Source organism: Atheta coriaria, unplaced genomic scaffold, assembly GCF_025399875.1.
Source record: "Atheta coriaria isolate IRGN ID8LTWV9N9 unplaced genomic scaffold, Caltech_Dcor_3.1 hic_scaffold_7_pilon, whole genome shotgun sequence".
Taxonomy (NCBI): Eukaryota; Metazoa; Arthropoda; class Insecta; order Coleoptera; family Staphylinidae; genus Dalotia; species Dalotia coriaria.
Window position 1 is genome coordinate 822,765 of NW_027045449.1, and position 26,836 is coordinate 849,600.

Below are 26,836 nucleotides of genomic sequence, written 5' to 3' on the forward strand. Positions count from 1 at the left end.
CAAGATGCCAACGTGCACTCACCCGCAGCCACAACAATAATAAACCCACCAACCACTGGTATGTCACCTTATAAATATTTATTCATAAATAAAACGCGCATAAATGTCACCCAACCAATGCAACTCGGCTCACTCTGATCAAATACAAATAAAAATCTCATTATAATTATATAATTAAAGCAATTAGCTTGTTGTAAATTACAAGAAGTACTCGCAATGCTTAGTAGTAATCCGGCACAGGAGCACACGCAATCTTGACAAACTCCTCATACTTGACCATCGAATTGTTCTGCACGTTCGCCTCGCGGAAGATCCGATCAACTTCCTTCGATGACAGACACTCACCCCAATTCTGCAGCATGTTCCGCAGTTGTTTGGCGGGCACAGTGCCTCTACCATGAGGATCCGCAGCCTTAAACGCATTCACCACCTCTCTGGGCAGATCCTCCGCACGGGAATGTATCAGCATCACTTCGACAAAGTCCGAAAAGATCATCTTTCCACCTTTTTGTTTGAGGTATGTGGCGAGCTCAGAGATGGTCGGCGAGAGGCCCAAGCTTCTCATGATCAAAGTCAACTCATCCAGGGATTTAATCTGCCCTGTGCGGGCGTACAGATAGAAACACTCTTTGAACTCTTCGATTTCTTGCTCTTTGAAGTAACGAGCCTGCAATCACGCATTGAAAGATGATAAAAATCAAACAAATTAGCGAATAATTTACCATTTTGTGTGCTTAGTTGGGTTCACAATACGAATACGCAGCGTTGAATCTTATCAGTTGTCAAATATACGCAGATAAAACAAGCTGCGATAGTAAAATGGTGGAATTTCGAGCGGAAATTTGTGTGATGCGTGTACAACAGGTTGAAATCGAGTCGAGTGGTGGAGGTAACTGAACGGAACTCCGGCTTGTGAGTTCACCGTTCATCTTTTTCACCTGTATAGTACATACACACCTATTTTATACGTTTATCTTGTATAGTTCGAAGTCTAATGAGTGTAAAGGCACTTGAACTGCTTCACAACACAGATAAATTAATACAGAGCATAAAAACATGTTGTATAGACATGGATTTATGATAATTCGCTTGAATTAGACGAGAAAATAGTAAGTTTGTTATTTTTTTCTTATGAAAACAATGTTTTTATGAGTAATTTATGATTGTTTACATATAGGCAACCCGTGTTGCTGTTATATAATATATTTTCATGTTTTTAGGTTTTTTTTTGTTGAAAAGTTGATTTTTTACTTAAAACTATGATTAAATAGTGATTCAAAGGTTAATATTGCAAAACAACAGTGTAATGTGCATTCATTCCGCTTTACAACTCTATAAATAGCAATGTTTTCAAGTAAAACCGATGTGAAAGCTAAAGTTAAAACAAGTTCAGTCATTTTCGGACGTTTTAAGACCTTCGATGCTTAAAATAGGTCAAACCTTGACAGTTGCATCCTTAAAACAACTTAAAATTACTTAAAAAATAGTTAAAACCTTTAAAAACACTAAAAACACTTCACTTTTAACTAAAAATTTAGGGTCAAGTGTTTTTATTGTTTATTTTGCGCCATTTTCACTTGATTTTCATAAAAAATGCTTTGTTTGAGTAAGTGAAAACGTGCCGGAGTAATATTCACAAACAGGCTTGACGAGAAATGTAAATTCGAGCACCGCGCATGCAAACAACAACTTTTTGTCATGTTTGTTTGTAGTTGAACGCGACATCATCACATTCACTGCTATCGCAACAGGTAGACATAATTGAAACTATAATTACTCGTGTACACATTGTGAATTTCTACGTCAGTGAAGTGTTAAGAAACTTGTAACTTAAGTTTATTAATTGTAACATTTGTGAAATACGGTTTTTGTGAGTTTTATTAGAAAATATTAGATTACGCATTACACACATTAGTGATAAGCGGAATGTTATCTCGTATCTGCTACCAAACACCAGCGTGTTGTGTTGATATTTTGCCCGGCAGCTCGTGCGAATCCATTGCTCGGTGTCCTTTGGACTTGTGCGCTCTAATCGGCGATCAGATTGGTTTCCAATACTTTCTGTGGAATATTAAATATTAAACATTAAACATTACGAGTTAAACGTGTGCTAATCAGTAATTGTATAGGAATTTAGAATTTGATAGTTTAATTGTTGATTTGTTGATTGTTTTGTGTTGCTTGCAGTGTTCAGTCGACAATAATGAGGTGATACTGGTGGAGGTGCAGTGTGATAATGGGCGCTGAGAACACTGCTTCCTTGAGGAAGGCGTCCAACTATGAGATGGTTCTGACGAGTTTGTGTTCGGGCGCCATTGCTGGCGCGCTGGCGAAGTCGTCGATTGCGCCGCTGGATCGCACCAAGATTAATTTTCAAATCAGGTAACGTAAGTATTATCAACATTCATTATTAACAATATATTTACATACTAATTATTTGGATATTAATGAATTACAGTGTAGACTCTGTATAATGATGAAATTTGTACTATTTAGTTGGTTTATATTAATTTTTCTGTGTAATGATGAGAAATATTTTAATTTCAAGCAATTATGAGCTAGAATATTTTTTTAAAGACATGACATCGATGGTAATACTTGAAATGTTGTTGTGGTTATGCAACCCAACATACACACAAATTGCAATGCAAATTTTATAACTTAAGCACGATTTTTCAGCTAATTTGTTGGGGTGCACGTTGCGTTACTACAAAATCATTTAAACATAACACAAGTGAATACAACTGAGCGACGGGGAATTCATATTTAGACTTCAGGAAATATTTACTGGCATTTTTACTATCATAATTGAGTATATAACCAGCTTAAAATGATTAAACAGTTGCCTGTCCACGTAAAATGCAAATATTTTGTTATATTTTGTTCTTTGATGAAAAATCGCTTTAAAAACATGAAAAAAACCTTTAATTTCTTGAGATTTTTATACAGAGGGTACATTGTGGTAAAAAAACACTCAAAAAGACTCTTTTTCTCCTTTTTTCATTCAAACTATTACAATAAACATCAAAATTTTCATATTCTAGTTCAGAAGTTTACACAACAAAGAAAGCATGGAGGTTCCTAGTGCAGACCTTTCAAAAAGAAGGCTTCATTGCCCTCTGGAGAGGCAACAGTGCCACAATGGCGAGAATTGTCCCATATGCAGCTATACAATTCACCGCACACGAACAATGGAAGAGAGTACTCAAAATAGACTACACAATGTAATTAATCACCTAATTTTTATGCATAAATTCATAAATTTTGTATAAATATTGTGCCAATTTTAGGAATTCACCTGCCAAACAACTTCTAGCTGGTTCCCTAGCCGGAATCACCTCACAATCGTTGACTTATCCCCTAGATTTAGCTCGTGCTCGCATGGCGGTCACACCCAAAGATGAATACGCCAGTCTGCAGCAGGTATTCGTGAAGATCTACCGTAATGAAGGCTTGATTACTTTCTATCGCGGATATGTTCCTACCATCATCGGCGTTATTCCGTACGCTGGTGTTTCGTTTTATACTTATGATACTCTTAAACGATTGTATAAAGGTAATTACTGATGTTTTCTTGTTTAAACATGGAAATTATTTGTGTTTTTGTTGTAATAGAAAACATTCACGATACAAATAAGCCAGGAGCGTTTGCATCGTTGATGTTTGGTGCAGCTGCAGGAATCTGCGGCCAAACAAGCAGTTATCCACTGGATATTGTAAGAAGGCGCATGCAAACTGACGTTTGCTTTAGATACAAGACTATTTTAGGTACTCTTGATTATATTCACAGGTAAACACTTAAATTTTTATTATTTAAATGTGTTTTTACATGTTTTTTGTGTTTTTTAATTTTTTATTCATAGAAATGAAGGATTAAGAGGTTTTTACAAAGGTCTATCGATGAATTGGATAAAAGGTCCCATCGCAGTAGGCATAAGTTTCGCGACCTATGATTCAATCAAAGAATTCCTGCGTGTTTACATAATTGGACACAGCTCCTGAGGTGCCACAAGTGCTTGAATTAGTATGTAGCGAGAGATATTTTATGATATTAATGCTGGAACAGCCAGAAACGTGTATAAAATACTATTTTCTATGATGATTAGGCATATTTTAAAGAGTCAATACAGATTATATTGTTGGATTGTTGTTATAAGTAAATTTTATACATATTTATTACATGTTTAAACAGTACATTCCTGCTGTGTATGTAAAATATTGTAAACCTAGCGGTGATAATCATAACTATATGACTTTTATCTGTCAGCTGTCATACAAAGGAAACATGACAATGACAATTATTTCCACAGTTCGCAGGACTCACGATTAATTCCTTTGCGAGAATATTCGCAGTTTCATGTTTGTAATTAATTGATAACAGTGGAGATTTTGAGCAAATTAAGCGGTTATAATTCCACAGCAGTAAAATGGGTAAGATTTATTCATGTTAATCGATAGATAAGTGATAATTTAATGTTTTTTCTTGTAGCCTTCAAAATGTCCTATAGTTTTGAAGGTAATCTGCGGCGTAGACCCGAGCAGAATCTTTCTGGGTCCAGTAAGAAACAAACAAGAGAAGCGCTTATTCAGCGTGCACATGAAGAACGTCTTAAGCGGCAGTCTGAGAGGTTGAGAGTTAAAAGTGCACAGACTATTCAGTCATATGCAAGGAGTTATCTTACACGAAAACATGCCAAGGAGGAGCAAAGGAAGTTGTTTGATCAGGATAATGAGGAGAAAACTATTGATTCACAGTTAGCCAGGCTGTTATTTTTCTATCATCCAAATGCAGATATTGTTAGAATGGTAAGTGGAAAGATTTTTGTTTTCTTTAGAGAATTTAGGAGAAAAAATGAAATTTGCTTAATTATTTCTCAAAAAATTAAGAAATTTAGTGCAAGAATTGAAATTTATGAAAGAAAATTATCTTTTTCTTTGTATTTTATCGATTTTTTGATTGAAACTAAACAAAAACTTTCTAAAAACAGCAAAATTCATAGAAAATAGATGAAATTATGTGAAATATTCATAAATATTCATTTCTAAACACATTTTACGCTTTTATATATTACTTTTAACTTAAATGAACGTAAATACTGAGTAAAAATTTCCAGGAAAACATTTGTATGTCATTGATTCCACTCAAAGAAATAATTCTATCGAGAATGTCCACTGATGTCAAATTCATGTGGTTAATTAAAAGATTACTTGGTAAATGCCTAGTTTTAATGTCCCATGAAGAGAAACTGCTGCTCGGGGCTGAAATGTTGAATAATTTCTCAAATTCACCAGAGATTCAACATTATTTAATATCAACAACAGGTATTTCTAAAATTACAACAAATTTTATATATAAATTTATATAAATTACATATTTTAGGTTATTACAAAACACTAAGTATTCTCTTTGAAAAAACAACAATTCCTGAATTATTACAATCACTACTGAAACTAATCGAGCAACCATTCATTTTTATCCCACCGAGCAATAATGAAGCAATGATTACTTCAATGACATCAGAGTTTGTCCAATACTTTATGTCACAGAACGTAACACTCAAAATCAAGAATATTCTCATTCCTTACTTGAGTACAAGCGGAACATTTCCTTATCAACATTTTGTTAAATATATTTCTGCACAGACATCAACATATGATGCATATATGAATAATATACTTTATTGTATGTTATCATTGGAGAAAACAGATCATAGTAAGTTTAATTTGTTTATAAATTTAAAATTATTAATAATTTATGATTAATTTTAGTATGTAAAGAAAATATTCAACTATTATCACAATTAACGCTGAATTTATACCAATTACAAGACGCAGATTATATGAATTCCAGAGATGATGACAGCGATGATGAGTGTATGGATGTAACAACAGGGTGTTTCGCGATTTCCGAGTATTTAGCACTTTTTAATAAGTCTGAACGTGTTTGCGGGTTGATTAACTTCTGTGTGTGGAATACTGATGATGGGGAACTGATGGGATACATGACTAGACTGTGTCATAATCTTTTGCTTATTTATAAGGATTCAATTAGGAAATTTATGTAAGTTTTTCAATGTGAAATGTCAAAAATTTTCATGTAAATATTAATTAATTATGTTTTTATTTTATTAGGTTGGTATATTTGTTAGCACAGGAAGCCATTTTCTTGCGTGAATTATGGCTATCAATAAAACGCAACGAGAAGAATATTTTTGACAGCGGGACAACAAATATGAGCACAGCTAACAAATGGAAAGAGTCACAGATTCCTGTTTCTGTATTCTGTGATTTATTCACGTTTTATACTGAAAAATTAACAGATTCAGGTAAAATTACGAATTTTTTGTGTATTTTTGACATTTTTATGATGAAAAACATTAATTTAGGTGCAAAAGATACAAGTGAAACCTTCAGCAATGAAGAATTAGCTGAAATCTCCGAAATGCTGAAACAAGTCGCCATTAGTTTGATTGATGTAGCGTATCCAATGTGTCGCACACCCAACAGTGTAGTAATCACACACGAAACGCTGCACTTTTATTACAGTGCGCTGCGTGCGGTGAAAAAACTCCACATGTTGGATATCCGCAAGAAGTTTTGCGAGAAAAACTTCTGGACGAAGCGTAAAGTTCACGTCTCGCCCGATTTAGCAAAAAAGAATTATTTAATGAAGACTTTGCGGCCGTTTTATGGCGTTGTACCAAATGATGACGACAGTAAGTCAATATTTAGTATTTTAATATATTTTCTATAAAAATTTATACTTAAAGGTGAAAATCTTCCGCCTTTATCCACAATCGAACAACGTTCACTTGCAATACTACAAGAACTTCCATTCCTGCTTGAATTTAACCAACGCGTGATGATTTTACGCCAATTGTGTTACTTTGGTTTCGGTAATGTGGAAGCGCGCTTGCGCAGTGAATTCACCAGCGATTTACCAATCACAGTGCGCAGAGCTTATTTATATGAAGACGCATTTGATAAACTTAGCCAACGTAATGGTAGGCAATCATTTAAACACAAAACACTTACATGATGATAATTTTTAATGTTTTATGTATAGATGATGATCTGAGACATAAATTACGTATACAATTCATTAATAATGTCGGTCTGGAGGAGGCTGGCATTGATGGTGGTGGAATTTTCAAAGAATTTATCAATGAAGTGCTCAAAACTGCGTTTGATCCAAACCGAGGCTTCTTTTTGCTTACTGGTGACAACACACTGTATCCAAACCCACAGGTGCATTTATTATTTGACAATTACATCGAACACTATTATTTTATTGGAAGATTAGTGGGAAAAGTAAGTTTTTATTGATTTTTCAATCATTTTTGTAATGTTTATAACTTATTCATACATTTTTAGGCGTTGTATGAAAATATTCTAGTCGATTTACCTCTTGCGGAGTTTTTCCTTGCGAAACTTCTCGTGGATCGCGCAAGCGCACACTACTTGGAGTCGTTAGATCCGGTCCTGTATCGCAATTTATTGTATTTACGTGATTTTAAGGGAGATGTACAAGAATTGGGCTTGGATTTCACTCTAGTTCATAATGATTTAGGCGAGACAAGAGTAAGTAACCTTAAAAATGCTAAATGGTTGTTATTTTCATTGATTTTCTAGGTTTATGAATTAAAACCGAACGGTAGCAACATTCCAGTGACGGATTTCAACCGTCTTGAATATATTCGTCTCCTAGCTGATCTTAAACTTAATTCTCAATTGAAAGAACAATGCGGCGCGTTTCGTGAAGGTCTCAATTCAGTCGTACCTTTATTATGGTTGAAATTATTCAATCATAATGAATTGCAAGTCATGATTTCCGGCGATACGCAAGAAATTGACATTGAAGACATGAAAACACACACGGTGTATGGTGGTGAGTATAACACCGAACATCCAACGATTGTTATGTTCTGGAATGTGGTGAAAACATTCACCGATGTACAAAAAAAGATGCTGCTGAAGTTTGTGACGAGTTGTTCGCGGCCGCCATTGTTGGGATTCAAAGAGTTGAATCCTTCGTTTGGTATTCAGTCGTCAGGCAGTGAAGATCGCATGCCTACGGCTAGTACATGTCTTAATCTATTGAAATTACCGGTGATAAATGATGAGGAGACGTTGACGCGGAAGTTACTCTCTGCCATTGAACAACAAGCAGGGTTTGAATTGTCTTAAATTGTATATTTATTGTTTTGTGGAATAAAATTTACTTCTGTAAAGTGGGTTGCCTACTTTATACAAGTGTGACATTAGATGCGCATGCGTTGTAAGTATGACACCGTTATACAGCTGGTTTTCAATGACAATTCTAACCTTAAAATGATTGACTATTTGAATTTGTAACGTTTTTCATTCGTCATGGCTGAATTCCATCAACGCAGCACTCGTCTCTTCAATGACACCAGCAGTGCACCTCAAGACTCCCTCCAAGGCTTAGTTCTACTCTATCCACATATAAACATCCTCGAGATTGGTAACACTGTCGTGCGCAAGGACTACGCCGCAATGGACACCTTCCGGATATTATCCGGTGGACCCAGCGGCCATGAGCCGATGTACTCCGGTTACGTAGGAAGGGGCATGCTTAGCGCAGCCGTACAAGGTGACATCTTCCGATCCCCCACTACATACGAGATACTCAACGTGATCAAAGAACTGGCTTACAAAAACGACTGGGGAGTGTTACTAATCATACAGAACTCATCATGCTGTGCGCTAAACTTCGGCCTAGCTGTAGAAAAAGCCCTAACGGAAGGTATAAAAGTGAAATGTTTGTTAACCACCGACGATTGCAGTGAACCACTGATGCCGCAGAAGAGTGACCAGAGTCAGGGTCTCACCGGGACAATAATCACGATAAAAGTCGCCGGAGCAATGGCGGACGGCTTCGCAGCGTGTTTAGAAGAAGTTCTAGAATACATCACCGAACTACAGAAACAGATGAGTACAGTTTTATTGGTATTGAAACCTTGTTCACTCGTTTTGGAGCAGAAATGTTTGTGTACGGAAGTAAACGCGACTTTAGGCGGTGATTTACGATCCAAACCGAAACAAAAGTTAAAATGTCTATCCGCCAATTACGTAGTTGAAGAAATGTTTAAAGAATTATCTAGAAACGTTCTGCTAGATCCCGGGAGTGAAATAGTCGTGATGATAAACAATATGTGTTGCTCCACATTAGAGGAAAACATTTTTATATCTGAATTTTTAAAGAAGTTTATTGCTATGAACATAAACGTGCAGAGAATCTACGTTGGGACATTTATGACAGCTGTGGATTTACAGGGATTTACAGTGACTGTTATAAAAAGCAGTGAGGAACTTCTAGAATACTTGGATTATCCGACCGAAGCGCCATCTTGGCAAATGCGTAACTTCGGAATAGAAACAAGTATCCAAACGAATATACAACCAAGAATAAAAGTGTTGAGTTTTCCGCGGATAATACCAAAAGGTCCTTCATTGAGTGAGCGTGAAAGTAACATTTTGTTACTTGTAGTGCAATTTGCATGTGACGCGTTGATATCTTGTCGAAAACAATTAGATATCATGGATTCTGAAGAGGGCGCTGGTGATGTGGGTATGAAGTTAGAGTTTGTCGCGAATACAATACTCAAAGGTTTGAAAGAGAGTGGTATTAATACAACGAATATGTTTGCGTTCTTTAAAATGTTGTCGAAGATCTGTGACACTGTCAATGGGTCTTTGGGCGCGATTTATTCGATTATGTTTGAGTCTTGTGCGAATACTTTCGGGAATTGTGATTGTGACGATGCAATTGATGAAAATTTATGGTTAGAATGCCTGCAGAATTCTCATATAGCTCTTAAAAGGTGAGTTATTAACAAAATATTAATAAATAATGTTTATTTATTTATTATTTTTGTTTTTTGTTTTTGTTGAATATAGTTATACACAGAATGAAGATCCTGCTTATAATATGTTGGCACCGTTGATTGCGTGTTCTGCTACTATACAGGAACAAATTTCGTTAGATAGGGTGCCTATCTTGCAGGCGTTTGAGAATGGTGTCGCCGAGGCGGAAATGGCTGCGATGAGAACAACGATTAAACATTATCCTGATCCCGGTGCGCATGCGGTTGGTATATGGCTGCGCGCTGTTTATGAAGGTGTCAAGTTTAGATGCCAGTATTAAGGAGTATAAAAGGTAAATAAATTGAGGGTTTTATAAATACAGGCATTTTATTTTTTTGTCTATACATTTATGGATGAATTTACAATTGTTACAAATACAATATACAAAGCCGCCATTATGAATTAATGGATATTGCTGAGTATGCGATGAGTGAGATTAGGTATATTGTATAGAATTGCCGCGGACTTTGTTTGAGTTTAATTTAGAGAGGACCCGAGCTATGATGAACAACCGTAGAATGAGTGAGGGGAGGGGAGAGGACCCTAGAGAGCTGTGACTGGACTGCTGGAAGACTCAGGCACTACTGAGCACGAGTGTCCTTGCGCGACGCCCTTTTATACCTGCGGTGCTTGAGGTTGAACGTGGTGGGGTGAAAGGAAGGAGTGGGGGAGGCCGGTGATGCGCAGTGGCGAGTCTGTGCGTGGAGTATCCGCAAAAAGTGGTGGGGGAAGTTACTGAGCGGTGCGTTGATGCTCGCGTCGGAACTCCTCTTCCCCCACCACTTTTTGTGGGTCAACCGCAGGTATAAAAGGCGCGCACTTAGTGCGATTTGAGTTCAGTCGTGTCTGAGTCGTCCAGCAGTCCAGTCCCAGTTTGCAAGGTCAGCTCTCTTTTTATCCCTCTCTGGTACCATTCCCCAATAAATCTTCTTTTTAATGTGTGACAACAAACATCCATACTATTAGTAATAATATAATATCTTCTAGTACTAGTACATCAAACACAATCTGGTATTGTGCTATTTATTGACAGTCAGTACTTTTGATTTACGCGTATTTCACATCAAGATGACTTAAGTTTAAGTCGGTTGTGTTGCTTTTGCTAAGTCTCCTAACAATCTATCAATTGCAACATCACCTACGGTTTGTTTGAAAAGTAATTCTTCAAGTCCACGTTTTGTTACACTCTGAACAGCAGGTAAAGCAAGTAATAGTTTACCAAAACGACCTTTGTGCGTACCCTGACGTTGTGTGCAGTATTCAGCGAGCATTACATGTGTCTGATCCTGGAGCATCTCCACGTGGTTTGTTTCACATAATCCACGACATTCTAAACATAAAATCAATGAGGTTTAAGTTCATTATTGAATTATGTAAGGCAAAGGCCGTGACTAAAGTACTTGTGCTTACCTGCTTTGAATAACACTAAAGCCTTTAAACAAGCGTGTTCCGTATGATCTACTCTTAATAGTGTTAATCGATTGATAACATCGCGAAGTTTCCTCGCGTCTTCTTCCAAACCTACTTGGCGATTACTCGGAGCTATTGCATTAGTGACCAACAGATCTAAAACAACAAAAAACAATATTTTTATTAACAATTTTACCTTAAAAATACTGATTTCTTACTTTCATCAATTGGTAATGCCCACTGTGCTGCCGTTAAAATAAACAACTCATTCCAACTCTCCTCTAGAAGCACAGACTGATCGCGGTAAGACAATTGCAAAAACGAAGGAATACTCCGTGCCCATTTAATACTCAAAAACAATAATTTCGCGGCGGATTCGTAGATATTTTCAGTAGGGAATAGAACATGTCCCACGTGTGGCATCTCCACCCTTCGGACACTTTGCGGTGGCTCATTATTCATAATCGGTAATTCTAACCGTTTATTATCTACGGGTGATACCACTTCAATGGGTTCCTCTGTTTTAGTACTTGCTTCTTCACTACTGGTAACTTCATCTTCTTTCAGTATTTGTTGATGACTCAGGGCTGAAGGGGATGTGAAAAGAGGCTTGGAATATATCGAATCTAGAAATTTATATTTTAAAATTATTAGTACAGGTTTTTTTAAAATTTTAATACCGGTTTTTCGCTATACCGGTATTTTTTATCTAGTAATACCGGTATTTATAAAAATAATTATTAGATATCGGTATACCGGTATTCCACACTCCCATTTGATTCTTCTGTAATTTTTTTGATGAAAATATTGAAAAATACCGGTATTTAAAAATATAAAATACCGATATACCGGTATTTCACACCCTTAGTAACTATTTACTTACTATTAAACATTGGCTTAGCAAAAGTGCCTTGCAACATATTAGGATACAATAATCCTTGTTGAATATAATTGCTATGCATGGCAGGATCCAGTATAGACGCAGCTGGCGCATGTAAATGCAATGGAAGTCCTTGCAGTCCCGTGAAGAACGTCGACGACTGCAATCCACGTAGCCGCGGTGCGAACGACAGCGGATAGTGATGCATCGACGCTTGTGCGGTGGTGCGCGGCGCCCTCTCGTGTTGAACAGCTGATAAAACAAAACGAATTCATGTCGGTACTAAAAGTCTACAAGAAAACCACTTTGGGATATTCTCCTATACTCCTATAAATTTCCTCAACGTGTGGGAAAACAACAGGTGCCTGTTTCAGCGTCTTCTGTTTTCCCCTCGACGCTTTTTCGTTGGCGCGCTTTGTTTGGGGCGATAATAACCGAAACGTGCATATATTTATATTCCTATTATTACGCCGATGTGTGTTGGTGGTCTGACATGCGGCGGCTGGGGTCGACGCGCGAGGGCGGCCGTCATTATGTCAGTCTCGCGGCTCGCAGTCGTGCATAAGTGATCGGCGGCGCGGGGGGCTGATCGTTATTACCAATCGTTATGCGCGGCGTATCGGCGAGGAAATGAGCGATTGTTGGAAAAACACACTCGTGCGTGCATGGTATTATACACGTCCGAAAGTGGAAAAGTCATTGTAAGACTGGTGTAATCGGTATAATTTATGAATTGTTAAGTGTGTACAATGGCTACATGCGCATGGATAATAATTATTAGAGAAATAAAAGAAATATTCTTCAATATTCGGAAATGGAGGAATATTTTTGTGTAATTTTTTATTTTTTTTTATTTTTGGTATTTAAAAAAATTATTTTATCATTTTTTGATAAGAAATTGTGTTTTATCATCGAAATTGGTAAAATTTTAAGGAATTATTTGTTTTGATAGCGAATTTAGGTTATTTATAGGCAGAATATTGAATTTTGCAGTAATTAAAGTTATTAAATATCTTTTTAGCTTCGAGAATTTAGTGAAAAAGTTAAATTTTCATCATTTGTTGCAAAGATGCATTACATTTTCGAGAAAAAACGTGAATATTCAGCATTTACTACAAAAACTGAAATTTTTGAAAGAAAACAATGTTTTTCTCTGTATTTTATGAGTTTTTTTAGTAAAAACTAAACAAAAACTTTCTAAAAATTCTTTAATTCTTAGAAAATTGATGAAATTACAAGAAATAACCATGAATATTTAGTTATAAAAACATTTTACGTCTTTATATATTACCTTAACTTAAGTTAATTTAAGTTAACTTAACTTAACGTAAATAATGACTTAACGTGTTCTTGAAAATGATCAAGGATCTCTCAATAACATACTTAGACGATTAATCGTTTTGCATCACCATGGGATGAGTTCATGAACAACCAAATTAATAATAATAACATTTTTCATGTTAAACACCGAAACGATGAGTAATTTTGCTAAACATTCATATTCTTCTCAAAAGCAACAAAAAAACATGCACAAATAGATAAATAAAATAAGATAAATAAAAAAAAAAAACTTCAAAATTTTACAAAACAAATAATTTAATTAACATAACTTAACTAAAAATAATAATAAAACACAAAAAATACAATAATATTATTGAAATAAACTGGCTGCTAATAAAACTCGTCAAATTGTGCAATTTTCCAGCTTGCATCGAAAACCTTTCGTGTTAAACGTAACAAAAAACAATAATTAAGATTTAATCTTCGCTTGGACTCGGACTGTTAATTACAAAATAGTAAACTATGCAAAACAACACGATTCGCGTGTTTTTCTGTACGATTCAGTCGGTGATGATTATTCGAATGGAACAAAAGGCATGCGCATCATTTACATTTCAATCTGCAAGAGAAAAAAGCACAAAAAAAACTAATTAAATCATAAAACAATAAATATCATTAATTACCATGCAAATTTATTAATCTAGCAGAGGCATCGAGGTAGAAAACCCAACTGGGCATAAAATAATTATTAAAACATAATAAAAATAAGAATTACTTACAATTACAATTTTTATGATTTTTTTTGTGTTTTTAAACAGTCTTTGCGTGTTTTTCGTACTCATCGATCGGTATAACTTTCAATTTTAAGATGTTTTTAATCGGCACGGTTTTCTCGAACTCCCCGGTGAATTTCCGACCCTCGTCGTGCTCCAGATTCAAGCGGCGCGGTTTTTTCAGCCGGCGTACACGCACAACCGGCGTGCCGTCAATCATTTCCGTCGGTTCTTTATTTGTTAAATCCGTCGAAGAAGTTGCAGCGCGTGAGGAAATTTCAGCAATATTCACGAGTAGTAATATTACAACAATTAACCACATTATTTTATTATTATTCATTTTATATGTTTTTTTGTTTTGTTTTATTGGTTTTGATTGTGAGAAGTTACTTTGACTACTGTTCGCGATCAAATGCCGCTGCGCATTGCGTGAGCATCATATAAATCGCGCAGAAAACGTGCAAAACGCCGTAAACGTGACGCGCCGGCAGAATCGCGGCTTCTTCACTGCCGCGAACAATAAATAAGTGAGAAATGAGTAAACAAACGCCGCCAGCTTACGTAATTGGCGACTTATTTGTCTTTCATGGCTTTTATTTCATGGGTGGCCTTGATTGCGATACGAGAAATAGAAATAGTACCGATTTATAGTGGAATTTATGAGGAGACAAGGAAAATTATGTTGAGATACAGTGAATTTATTAGATACGCATAATGTATGCAACCAGGAATAACTTAAAATGCATTATGGGTTGCGGAACATTCTAATAAACAAAAATTTAGTTCTAATTGGGATAAAATGTTGTAAAAAAGTGAAAAACATGTCAAAATTTTGTATATTCTTTGATTTTCTCTAGAGAAAAGTGAAAAACTTGTAAAATATTGGTATTTTCTTTGATTTCCATGAGAAAAACATAAATTTAGCCGTAATTTATGAAAACACCGTTAAAATACTGTTATTTTCTTAGTTTTACTTAATATATGCAACCACATAGTCACACGTGTATTCTGTGTTGCATAACAATGAGGAAACTTCTTTCTTTGAACTAAATTTTAATTCTAACCGTGATAAAATGTAGTAAAAAGGTGAAAAACCTGTCAAAAGTCGTTTTTTGCTTGATTTTCTCCAAAAAAAAAAGCTAAATTTTAGTTAAAATTCTCATAAAACATCGTGAATTTACTAATTTCCCATAATATATGCAACCATAACAACCCACATGTATCCTATGTTGCATAACAATCAAGTCCTGCTTTCTCTAAACCTCAAACCTCAATTCTAACCTCAATATATTCCACCAAAGCACTAAAAAGCATGTCAACTGCAGCGTGTGCACGACTTGAATAAACAATATGCGGATGACACCCACTTGCATCCACTCTATCGCCATCATCATAATATTGACACGACGCTTGCCTCTAGCCATATTTATTCAATTGTATACCCTTCATGCGAATATACAGAGTGTTTCGCCGCATTATTAGATGAGCATGCAGTTTTGTGATGTTTGATATTTGATACACTATTGCGCTGAAGTGTTTACTTCACCCTGCGTGGCTCTCACGTCATTAAACACCCCGAAACACACCCTTCGTCTTTTTGTGTGTTGTGTGTTGAGAGTTAAACTGTGAGTTCCGCTGCTAGGGGAAGGAAATTCTTGTGTCCAAATATAAACAGTCGCTAATTGATTGTGGAGAGCAAGTGTCGCGCGCAGATACGAGTAAATTATGAATGTGATTGTAAGTTTGATGTTTATTTTATTATTTCATTACATACCATCGCGTTTCATGTTGACCTGAAGACACTTGCGGAATCTGCACGCTTGACATTGATTTCGGCGTGTGACGTCGACAATACAGCGGCCATTTTCTTTACAGACGTATTCCAAATTTCTAAATTTAATAAACATGATGAGAGAAATTAGTTTTTTTATTAATTTGAGTGGTTTTGTGGTGATTTTTACCTTCGAATGCTTCGTTTGAAGAATCCTCGACATCCGTCGCAACTGGAAACGCCGTAGTGTTTTCCCGACGCTTTGTCGCCGCATACTTTGCACATAAGTTCAGTTTTTCCGTTTGATAGATTCTCCTCCATTCTATAAATCAGAAATTTAAAAATTGTGTTAAAATAGTGAATTATTGAGTTAAATTCGTTAAATGTCGTTCAACTTTTCGGTTAGAAGCATTCAAATCAATGATTATAGTATTTATTAATAATTTGTGCAAGTAGCACTCAAATAACAATAAATTACACGGCAATAGAAGCGTAAAACACAATATTGTTCCAATTTTACCACAAAATAATTATATATTTTTTATATTACTCAGTTAGCATTAAAAACTATGAGTTTTATTTTTAATTTTTAGTTTTTTCTTTAATTTATCTAAAAATTTAATGTTTTACAGCAGAAAATGACTCATAGGTATCTATATTTTATAGTAGTGCTTGTAGTGACATAGTAACATATTGTCCTTTGTATTTTTTTACCTGTTAATTATAGGGATCCGCTTGATTTTGATTTATGACGGCAATTATACCCTCTCACGACTTTTTCGGACAATATGTGTCAATTTTTAATGGTTTAGAGTAGAGGCAAGCAAACAAAGATAACCATCATAAATGATTCTTAAAATAAATATTTAACAAATAACACTTACACGTGTAATGTTTTTATATTTTTTTCTTCTCTACTCGCAAAAATAATCGTAAACAAAACTATAAAATTCATTTTACTAATTAATACTTGTTTATTTTTAAAGTTACGACGCAAAAATTTATTTCTTCGGTAATTATTTAAGTATTAATAAATATTACTTAATATAATCATTTAAAAATACTACAAGGATAAAAAATTGTTTGTTTGGTGGCCTAATCTACTCCACAACATAACCAACATTTAAAAATATCAAAAATATTATAAAATATTTCATATTTCACCTTAAAAACACAAATTTTACGACATATTGAACCCTGATGCATAATTATTATATCTACCCTACTCGTATCGGTATAAATGCGTCTTACCTATATCAAAATATGTTGTCTGCAGGTAATGCAAGAAAAATCGTAACATATTGCGTAATTTGTAGGTATAATCAGTGCGTGCGTATCGTAACATATCGTAATAAGACGTAATTGCAGTGCGTTTGCACCGCATGCACCTATCTATCGAGGCAAATATGTTACAGGTGTTAAAGTCGCATGGGGTTGCGCACCCAGCGCACCGCAATCGCGGCCGCATGAAGCCCCTAGGCACCACCAATATGAAGGGTGCATATTCGATTATCGTATCGTGTGTATCGCATCAGATCGTATTTAAAAGTCATTTTGACCCCTTGTGGCCCGGAAAGTCAGCTTTGAGTGTAACACGTGTGTAAAGTTTATAATAATTACATTTCTGGTAAAAGGGGGTGTGAAATACCGGTATAGTGGTATTTTTTTAAATTTTTGTATTTTTAAATACAATATTACTTGGAATATAGGTATACCGGTATACCGATATTTTGATTTTGGAGTGCGAAATACCGGTATTAATACCGGTATACCGGTATTTCCTGCTTCATATACCGGTATTATTGGTATTACAATCAAAATTTTGATTTTTTTTTAAATCCATACTGTACGATATCAGTATTAAAATACCGGTATACCGAAATACCGGTATTGAACTGATAAAAATGAAGTTTTTGTTTTCTTTTTACATTTTTTTACTTAAAAATGGAAAGTAATCAATCATCACACATTTTTTTCCTCTAAAAAGTTTAACCAAAGTCTAAAATCAAAAATCAATTTGGTTTGTTGCCTGACAACTTCTTCTTTTGTAAAATAAGTCAAAACCACATGTTACAAAAAATTGAAGACCTGAATATCTGAATAACTTATACTCCAAACGTTAAAACATTGAAAACTTTGACAAGGGGTAGTTTCGGGGTAGTTTTCTGGTTTGTTTCTACTCTGGCGTGACACGTGCACGTAAATTATGAGTGGTGGTCAATCAAGCACGACGATATCAACCAAAATATTAATTAACTGATAATAATACACTACACTACACTTAATTACAAATTATTACCGATCTACAGGGTATTTAATTTGTATTTTTTCATTTCAATAGAATATATAAAGAAGCAGATGTTTTCTGACTTGCAAATCAATTAATCAGATGACTATATAAAAAATAAAATTGATTTTATTGTGTGCAGGAGCATAATAGCACCTAGAGTGCAAATGTATGTTGGGTTGCATAATTTATTATGGAATTTACATAATTTATTTGCATTTGCATATTGGTTGATCATCAAAACCATCAATAGAGGTATCACAATGTCATTTTCTAATACTTTTAGCTTTGTACATCAATTTGTGTCTTTAGAAACTTCAAAAATGATCTCATGAATAATAAGTTGCCTATATACTAATGATTTGCACATGACTAAGTATTTTTTATACAAATTTTAATTCTTTAAGGAATAAAACCCTTTTAACCTTTTTACCTGATGTTTAAAAGGTGTATAATATTAAATTTTAAAATTTACTTACTTTTTTTATTGTTTATTGCACTTTAAATGTTTATCATTGATGAAACACTGCACAACACAAAACTTTTCACCGAAATATTTCTTAAAATGTTGATTAGCGCGCGCTGAAAAGTCACAAATCAAAGTGGCGAGTTTCTCGACTACCCCCTCGGGTTATAGCGTTGACTTGCGCCCCGAAAGGCCTTGAGCGCCGGCCCCGCCTTCCGCCCTCGCCGGATTAAAGAGCGCCGATCGCGCGTGCTGCCGATTGGCCCTGCGCCCTCGAAACCCACGCCACGGATTGGCCGCCGGCGCCAACCTTTGCTCACCCTTTCGACCTGTCGCTGAACACCGACCAGCCACCGCACGCGCCGCTTCCCACCGCCGCCTCCACGCCGCAACAAAGGCAAAACAATGCTGCATCAATTATTCACGCTCAATACTACCGCTAAATAGTTATAAATTACATTTGGGATGACGATACATGAAAAAATAGAAGGAAACATGTTTCGGGTATGAATTGTTCATGAATTGTTCATGTAAACTACTTGTAGATACGGCTGATTGTTTATTGTTCACCGGCGGCCATTTTGTATTGTTGTGATCATTGAAAGTAACATATTGAGGTCACAAAAGGACAAATTATGTGAGGATTTTTGTTCGTTTGGAGTTTTTAGGGCACAGATTGCGTGTATGCACGTTTTGTACATTTGCCGCCTTCGTGGGACTAGTAAGTGGTGTTTTGTGCACGACCACGAATTGCTTTTAATTGATTTCCGATAAAAGGTTTCAGGGGGCGGCTGGGTGAGTGAGCGAGCAGACATAATAGCGGTGAAGTGTTGACATCTTCGCGGCATTGAAGCAGACGCTTCAGACAGTTGCTGCGCGCCGGCGGTGTGAAAACGCGCAGATGTTCTCGTAGCAAGGGAGGCGGCGGCGGCAGTGCTTGTTCACGATGCCAGCGCACTTAAAATACGCTCAAGGCGTGTAAAGTGTGATGCACTTCATGAAAAAAGTCGCATTTCATCTTTTTTCTTGCTTTTTTTTATTAGAAACACAAAATATATATTTTTATATATAAAATAAAATTATTTGTGTGGTATTAATTGATTTTTATTAGTTTTTATCATTAAAATACTAAAAAAATCAATTTTCTATCGCAAAGGGTTTTCATGTTATGCCACCAACCAGAGTTACTGATGTATTCCTGGTTGCCTACGTTAAATATTGATTGAAGTCATATGATTTTGACGCTTTTATTACAACCAACACAAACATTTTGTGCTTTCGATTGAAGAACAAATGAAAGACAACAATAAAATGGGTGAACAAGCTGTTTTCCCCCAAAACAACGCCCCAAATGACCAAAATGAGGAAGACATGGAAGAAGATCACAATGAATCAGAAGAGGAAGATGATTTGGAAGACATGTCCCAAGAAGGTACAAATTTAATATTTAAAACACTATTTATAAACAAATTAATGGCTAATAATATCTATATTGTAGAATTTAATGCTTTAAACAATAAAATGGACGAGTTAAACTCAGCACTGGACAATATTGAACAAAAAAACGAAGTAATCTACTCTGAATTGCTGAAACTCTTGCAAGCGAATCGCGAAATTCGCGAACAAATGGAGAGTCAATCACAAACAGCAAAAGCCTCCAAGTCATCTGAGCAATAAGATTAATTAGTTGATAATAATGTAAATAAGTACAGTAGTTTTGTTGCATTTATGTGTGTTTTAAACATTATAAGTTCAAGGAGAAAAAATGATAAGTTAATTATATGTAAATATGATAAGAGCGTTGAGAATGTCGCAAAGATTATTACGGAATAACTGAAACGAGAGTGAAATTGATTTTTATAACCCCGAAACGTAAAAATAACGCGAGAGTCAATGCCAGTTTGACAATTGACGGACGCTGTGTGTGGTTGTGGAAGTGGAGATGCTGTGTGATGTGAAGATTTTCGTAACGCGCTGAAAGTCGAAATCCCATCGTAATGATATTCGACAACACGCAAACGCAAATATGGGCCATCCACAAGCGCACAACCTTTAATTATCAACTCCAGCAGCGCGACACACTCCACAACGATCCAAATTCACCAATGTAAATTGTATAACCTTGCAAGTGAAGCAAAATTGAGCGGAAAATTCGACTATATGGTATTCAGATAAATTCGAAATGGTTTGGTAATGTATTGGAATTAGTATGTTAAGCACCAGCTGACATCAACATGTATGCTGCGTTTATTGAAGACTTGGAGAGCCACTACAAGCAGATTGAATGGCGAGAGTTTGCTTGTGGATGGGGTGCTGCGTTCATCAACATCACACTTACATATCCCATCTATAAAATGATATTTAGACAAGTATAACATCAAAAAAACAAAATTTACTTGAAAAAATTAAGAATTTTTTTACTAATTTTAAATATTTTTAGATGTTGGATGGGATATCAATGAAATCAGCCCTGCTGCAGTTACACAATGAAGGAATCTACTTCCTCTACCGCGGGATGGCGCCCCCGCTCGCACAAAAAACCCTCTCGCTGTCAGTGATGTTCGGCATGTACGAGAACATCCGTCGCCCTCTTAACGCCTGCAACGTCAATGATTACACAGCGAAATTCATCGCAGCAATGCTTTCCGGCACTGCTGAAGTCACTTTCATGCCCTTTGAACGCGTGCAAACCCTATTATCTTGCTCAGCGTATCATCTACAGTTTCGCAATATGTATCATGCATTCCGCGTGGTTGGTACCTATGGTTTCACCGAATATTACCGTGGAATCGTCCCGATTCTATGGCGCAATGGTCCGTCAAATGCGTGTTTTTTTATCGCACGTGACGAAGTCAATAAGTTAATACCACCGGAGAATTCTGTGCTATTGCATACGGTGCATGGGTTTGTAAGCGGTGCGGTGATTGGCGCTGTCACTTCGAGTATATTCTACCCGTTGAACGTGGTGAAAATCTCAATGCAGTCGACGCTGGGCGGTAGAACACCGAATATGTTCGTGGCATTCAAGCAAATCTATGTTGAGCGCGGCGGGAAGATTCGATATATTTACACGGGGATTGAAGCAAATTTAATTCGCGCGTTCCTAGGCTGGGGGGTGATGAATGCGGCCTATGGCTACATGCGGCGGATATTTTTCGAGTAAAGAGTGATGAGGTGTACAAAAGATACAAACTCGTTTTTAAGTTTTAAATAAATCAAGCATTTTATTATTATTTTTTTGCATCAAATGCAACCAGGGTTCATCAACTCGGGGTGGAAAATGTATAGAAAGGAAACTCACCCTCGTCCTAAAGATATGCAACTTGTGTTGCAATTGTGTCATATGATTTGGTAATAAGTGTTAAATATTGTGAAGTAAATAAATTAAACTAGTCTAGGGAATCCAAATTGTAGTATTAAAGTTTATGTTTCGTTTATGAATTTTTTGTTCTGGAAATTACTTCAATTGAAAATATTATACTGGATATTACAACACCGATAATCCACATGAAAAAAATGCTAGAAAAATGAACTAAACTTAGTTTTTTCGGGTATTTAGTTTGCTTATTCATACTGCTTAAGTATCTGTACAGTGGTTTGCCTATATACGGATAAAATGCTTGCTTGTCCCAGATTTCTAACAATCCACAATCAAATGTGTACATTATAAACAGGGAAATTGATTCAGTCAGTACAGAATTACGTCTTAGAAACGCCGCGTTGTACCAGGTGAAGACATTTTCTTTAATTGGTTTGTATCCGATGATATTTTGTTTGTTTACATATTCTTCCATGCCAAAACTATGATCGGTCAAACGCACAGCAAAAATGGCGAAGTGATCACGTCTATTAACGCGTTGTTTCATTTCTTCTAGACTGTATTCTTTGAATATTGATAATATTATCATTAAACTGCCTTTTGTAGCGTTTGCCAGTGGTATTGCATTGCTGCTTTCAGTTCCACCCCATTCTAAGTCACTTTGTGCGAAATCTTCGACTGTTTTTATGTCTCCGAAGTAATGCGGGGCTGTAAAACTACTGGCGAGTTTGGATGAGTACATAGATAAGACTAAAAATGCTTGGAGTAACATGGCGATGGTAAACAAACGCAAAACGTTTGTTTTTGGTAAGTTTTTGTTGGTACTGATTGTTGTATTGCTATACGATATACCAATCGTGGTGACAAAATGTCTGCCGATGTGGAATTGTATTTTTTAATCAATATGATGATACAAATATGTGTTAAAGGGATAAGATGAATAATATCCAAGCACCGAAGGTGAATTCTAAAGTAAATACAGACCAACCATTGATTTCCCTGTAAAATATATACTAATATACTTTTTTCAGGTTAATAATTGAAAAGTTTGACCCCTGGCGGCCATTTTGTATACTTACGTAGCTTTTGGCACGATGACAGTCACTTCTGTTTGGAAAATAATGGAAGTCATGTCTTGTTCTGTCCATCTTTCAGCTGTTAAGAATATTGACCTTATTCCAAGGTCTGATCTTCCATCTATGAAAAGTTTAAATATTTCTTTTGTTTTAATGTGTGTTGGAATCATATTCGGGTTACTATAATCCATTCCATTGATTATTAATTGATTATTGTGGATTCTAGCGTATTCAATTGCTATGTTTAATAGGCAACCAGCTTTGCGATTAATAACAACCCTCGGCATTTTATTAGATGTACTTATCCTTAATGGTCGGCCATGTTGATTCGTAAACTTATCAGGGAACAAAATAGCTGAGTTTTTAAATGCTTTCTTACAAACACTGAAAGTATCTAAAAGTATAGGCCTACCGCCATCTTGTCCAACGTATTTATGTGTGTATAAGTTTATATCACTTGAATTACAATCACTTTTGAGGTTATCAAAGATATTATATTGATAGTATGCTTCCGGTTGCACTGCAAGGAGTAATAAGTGAATGAGAAAATGTAAACTTTTAGTTTGAAAGATATTATTCAGTGAATCATTGCTTCTGTCAGTTATTACGATGATTCTTCGATTGTGATAACGAAAACTGATATTGGCATACAACAATTGCTCATCGATGCTGTCAAGTATTGTTTCGGTATAGTTAGAGTTGTTTTCTACGTCCCAGATGATGATACAATCACAACGTTGTGGAATTTGACTAAATAATGATGAATTTGTTATTAAATAATTTGTTGTGTTATCAAACACGTTTATTGTTATCTGCTGATAATTTGGAGCAATGTGCAGTAAGCAATTGTTCAAAGAATTGTTGATAATATAGTTTTTAATTACTATCTCTAACAGAAATTGAATGGCGGCCATGTTTATGACACTTTCACTTGTTTTTTGTTTATTTTTACAATCACATCAACTCTTTATAATCAAATTAGGAAATTGGATTCGTTACGCCAGTTATGATTACATCCTGACAAGATATAAATAGATGAGGCGGTTGAGGCAATAAATAAAATAATTATCACGTCATCCAATAATGGAATGAATGTTTTTACGTGTTTTCAATCTAATACAGTTCGTGTGAATTAAATCGATTTATTGTTGTTATTGTTTATATAGAAATCGCTGGATATTATTAATAGTTGTTAATAATGGCCATAGATCGATTATATAAACAAAACAATACAAAATTGTTTACATATAGTGTAGATAAATGAATGAAAAAACATTATTTATTAGGAAATAGCTTATATTAATGATAAATGGGACCAAAAATGGAAACAAATGATGTTTACATTAACAAAAGCAGTTAAATCTAGTTTATCCAAATATGTAATGTGTTTCTTGTCTTTATCTGATGGTTTATTGTAGTAATAATCCGTGTAGTGACCATTTCACATAGAAATGTTATACAGGAAACTGTAATTCCTATACTCCATAATAGGAATATACTGTGGAGATGTACCAGAGTTAATTTTTTCGGTTCTGGGTCTTCATGAATAACACTGCTTAAATATCTGTGAATAGGTTTTCCTATCATTGGGTAAAAGGCCTGTAAAAATCAAACAAAATGATAAATATTGAGGAATAGCATAGTCGGCCATTTTGTAACCTCAAAAATGCTTAAAATGCTACTTTACCTGTTTATCCCAAATCTCCAAAAGGCCACAATCAAACGAATACATAATAAACATGGATATATCTTCAGTCAAAACAGAATTACGTCTTAAATACGCAGTATTACACGCTGTGAATATATTATCACTCAACCTCTTATACCGTAAGATATTATTTCCATCCACGAAGTCTTCAACACTTAGATAATTACCAAAAATTCGTATTGCCAATAATGCAAAGCGATCACCATCATCAACCCTGAGTTTCATTTGGTCCAAAGAATATTCTTTATACTTTTTGTATATTATCCTTGATAATTCCTATAAAAACATTAAAATTTACAAAAGAAAAAACGCAAAAACTAAAATATTCATATAGCATACTTTTGGATCAGTTGCCAAAGGTATAGCATGACTAGCTTCGGTACTCCCCCACTCCAAATCACTTTCAGCAAAATCCTCCATTGTATTAATATCACCCAAATACTGCGGCCCCGCAAAATTACTAGCCAGCTTAGAATTATACATAGAAACAACAAGAATCGCTTGCACCAACATGGCGATTGTATAAACACGCAGGACACTGGTTTTTGGTAAACCGGAAGTTGGCACTGGTTGTTGCACGGCAATTATGTACACTAACAGTGGAGGTACAACATCTGTCACCGAAATGTATTTTCTTATCAATATGATAACACACATATGAATTAAAAGGGATAAGATGAATAACAACCAAGATCCAGTGGTGAATTCTAAAGTAAACACTGACCAACCATCAATTTCACTAAAAATAATCATAAGGAATGTTTAGGTTATGTTAGAAAATGGTAGCCATTTTGTGGTCTTACGTTGCTTTGGGTACAAGAACAGTCAATTCAGTTTGAAATGTCATTCCTGTGACATCTTGGGCTGCATACCTCTCCTCAGTGATATAAAAAGATCCTAAAAATTAAAAATTTAGCATTTTATAACCTAAAAACATGGAAATATACTTATTCCAAGGTCAGATTGTCCATCAATGAATAATTTAAATATTTCAGTGGATGCCATGTAGGTTGGTATCTTATCAGGCTCACTATAATTCATTCCATTGATTATAAACTTCATATTATGTATTCTTGCGTATTCCATTGCTATTTTCAATAAAGAACCTAATTTTCTCTTTATAATAACCTTAGGCATGCGTTGTGATGTACTTATCTTCAATGGTCGGCCATGTTGGTTCTTTAACTTGTCAGGAAACAAAACGGCGGAATTTTTAAATGTCCCCTCACAAACACTGAAAGTATCTAAAAGTATAGGTCTACCGCCATCTTGTCCAACATATTTATGTGTGTATAAGTTTATATCACTCGAATTACAATCACTTTTGAGGTTATTGAAGATATTATATTGATAATTTGCTTCCGGTTGCACTGCAAGAAGTAAAAAGTGAATGAGAAAATGTAAACTTTTAGTTTGAAAGATATTATTCAGTGAATCATTTGTTCTGTCAGTTATTACGAGGATTCTTCGATTGTGATAACGAAAACTGATATTGGCGTACAACAATTGCTCATCGATGCTGTCAAGTATTGTTTCGGTATAGTTTGAGTTGTTTTCCATGTCCCAGATGATTATACAATCACAGCGTTGTGGAATTTGACTAAATAACAATGAATTTGTTAGGTAATAATTTGTTGTGTTATCAAATACGTTTATTATCTTTTGAAAGTTTGGAGCAATGTGCAGTAGGCAATTGGTCCAAGACACGTTGATAATATAGTTTTTAATAATTAATTCTAATAGAAAATGCACAGCAGCCATTTTTGTTTGTTATTAATAATTTTGCGTACGTATACTAACAATATTGTTGGTATTGACTTCTAGTTGTATAAACACATTGCGTGTACATGTTTATAATTACAATAGTTTTGGTTTTGTTATCTATATCAATCAACAAAAAAATGGAACAAAATATTAATTTAGAAAATTGCATATTTATTGAGTGTTGTAGACCGGACCTACTTTAATATTGTTATT

At 35.2% G+C, this 26,836-nt stretch overlaps 7 protein-coding genes and 1 long non-coding RNA gene across 11 annotated transcripts; 5 read left to right on the forward strand and 3 right to left on the reverse strand.

Moving 5' to 3' along the window:
• Nucleotides 1-63: 63 nt before the first annotated feature.
• LOC135796447 (calmodulin-like protein 4) lies at nt 64-1,110 on the reverse strand. The gene is made up of 2 exons (XM_065308475.1): nt 723-1,110; nt 64-667 (listed from the first exon to the last, which is right to left on the reverse strand). The coding sequence occupies exons 1-2, from the start codon at nt 723-725 to the stop codon at nt 221-223; spliced, it is 450 nt and encodes a 149-aa protein (XP_065164547.1). The 5' UTR covers nt 726-1,110; the 3' UTR covers nt 64-220.
• Nucleotides 1,111-1,912: 802 nt separating this feature from the next.
• DPCoAC (dephosphocoenzyme A carrier) lies at nt 1,913-4,194 on the forward strand. The gene is made up of 6 exons (XM_065308471.1): nt 1,913-2,123; nt 2,188-2,382; nt 3,045-3,224; nt 3,291-3,556; nt 3,616-3,790; nt 3,864-4,194. The coding sequence occupies exons 2-6, from the start codon at nt 2,237-2,239 to the stop codon at nt 4,000-4,002; spliced, it is 906 nt and encodes a 301-aa protein (XP_065164543.1). The 5' UTR covers nt 1,913-2,123; nt 2,188-2,236; the 3' UTR covers nt 4,003-4,194.
• Nucleotides 4,195-4,279: 85 nt separating this feature from the next.
• On the forward strand, nt 4,280-8,231 carry LOC135796424 (ubiquitin-protein ligase E3C). Its single transcript, XM_065308439.1, has 11 exons — nt 4,280-4,431; nt 4,490-4,806; nt 5,115-5,322; nt 5,381-5,713; nt 5,770-6,061; nt 6,133-6,326; nt 6,387-6,716; nt 6,771-7,004; nt 7,067-7,311; nt 7,375-7,581; nt 7,633-8,231. Exons 1-11 carry the CDS (start codon nt 4,428-4,430, stop codon nt 8,185-8,187), a joined length of 2,919 nt encoding a protein of 972 aa, XP_065164511.1. The 5' UTR covers nt 4,280-4,427; the 3' UTR covers nt 8,188-8,231.
• A 111-nt stretch (nt 8,232-8,342) lies between these two features.
• LOC135796433 (PTS-dependent dihydroxyacetone kinase 1, dihydroxyacetone-binding subunit DhaK-like) lies at nt 8,343-19,469 on the forward strand. Of its 2 annotated transcripts, XM_065308457.1 has the most exons (3): nt 8,343-9,845; nt 9,922-10,180; nt 18,867-19,469. In XM_065308457.1, exons 1-2 carry the CDS (start codon nt 8,371-8,373, stop codon nt 10,166-10,168), a joined length of 1,722 nt encoding a protein of 573 aa, XP_065164529.1. In that variant the 5' UTR covers nt 8,343-8,370; the 3' UTR covers nt 10,169-10,180; nt 18,867-19,469. The 2 variants fall into 2 exon arrangements, with proteins under 2 accessions (XP_065164529.1, XP_065164528.1); XM_065308456.1 differs by lacking the exon at nt 18,867-19,469 and having other exon boundaries at nt 9,922-10,283.
• On the reverse strand, nt 10,313-18,884 carry LOC135796435 (nuclear receptor subfamily 2 group E member 1-like). Of its 2 annotated transcripts, none has more exons than XM_065308460.1 (7): nt 18,770-18,884; nt 16,194-16,325; nt 16,007-16,122; nt 12,182-12,430; nt 11,517-11,924; nt 11,299-11,454; nt 10,313-11,218 (listed from the first exon to the last, which is right to left on the reverse strand). In XM_065308460.1, exons 2-7 carry the CDS (start codon nt 16,322-16,324, stop codon nt 10,968-10,970), a joined length of 1,311 nt encoding a protein of 436 aa, XP_065164532.1. In that variant the 5' UTR covers nt 16,325; nt 18,770-18,884; the 3' UTR covers nt 10,313-10,967. The 2 variants fall into 2 exon arrangements, with proteins under 2 accessions (XP_065164532.1, XP_065164533.1); XM_065308461.1 differs by lacking the exon at nt 18,770-18,884 and adding an exon at nt 16,718-16,745.
• Nucleotides 13,757-14,809, reverse strand: LOC135796452 (uncharacterized). Its single transcript, XR_010549344.1, has 2 exons — nt 14,239-14,809; nt 13,757-14,078 (listed from the first exon to the last, which is right to left on the reverse strand). It is a non-coding gene; the product is annotated as an uncharacterized lncRNA (long non-coding RNA).
• Nucleotides 19,470-19,968: 499 nt separating the features above from the next.
• Nucleotides 19,969-20,595, forward strand: LOC135796449 (UPF0184 protein AAEL002161). The gene is made up of 2 exons (XM_065308480.1): nt 19,969-20,188; nt 20,255-20,595. The coding sequence occupies exons 1-2, from the start codon at nt 20,050-20,052 to the stop codon at nt 20,431-20,433; spliced, it is 318 nt and encodes a 105-aa protein (XP_065164552.1). The 5' UTR covers nt 19,969-20,049; the 3' UTR covers nt 20,434-20,595.
• A 53-nt stretch (nt 20,596-20,648) lies between these two features.
• LOC135796445 (mitochondrial nicotinamide adenine dinucleotide transporter SLC25A51) lies at nt 20,649-22,197 on the forward strand. 2 transcript variants are annotated; one of them, XM_065308473.1, is made up of 3 exons: nt 20,649-20,946; nt 21,013-21,125; nt 21,197-22,197. In XM_065308473.1, exons 2-3 carry the CDS (start codon nt 21,111-21,113, stop codon nt 21,917-21,919), a joined length of 738 nt encoding a protein of 245 aa, XP_065164545.1. In that variant the 5' UTR covers nt 20,649-20,946; nt 21,013-21,110; the 3' UTR covers nt 21,920-22,197. The 2 variants fall into 2 exon arrangements, with proteins under 2 accessions (XP_065164545.1, XP_065164544.1); XM_065308472.1 differs by having other exon boundaries at nt 20,649-21,125.
• Nucleotides 22,198-26,836: the final 4,639 nt, after the last annotated feature.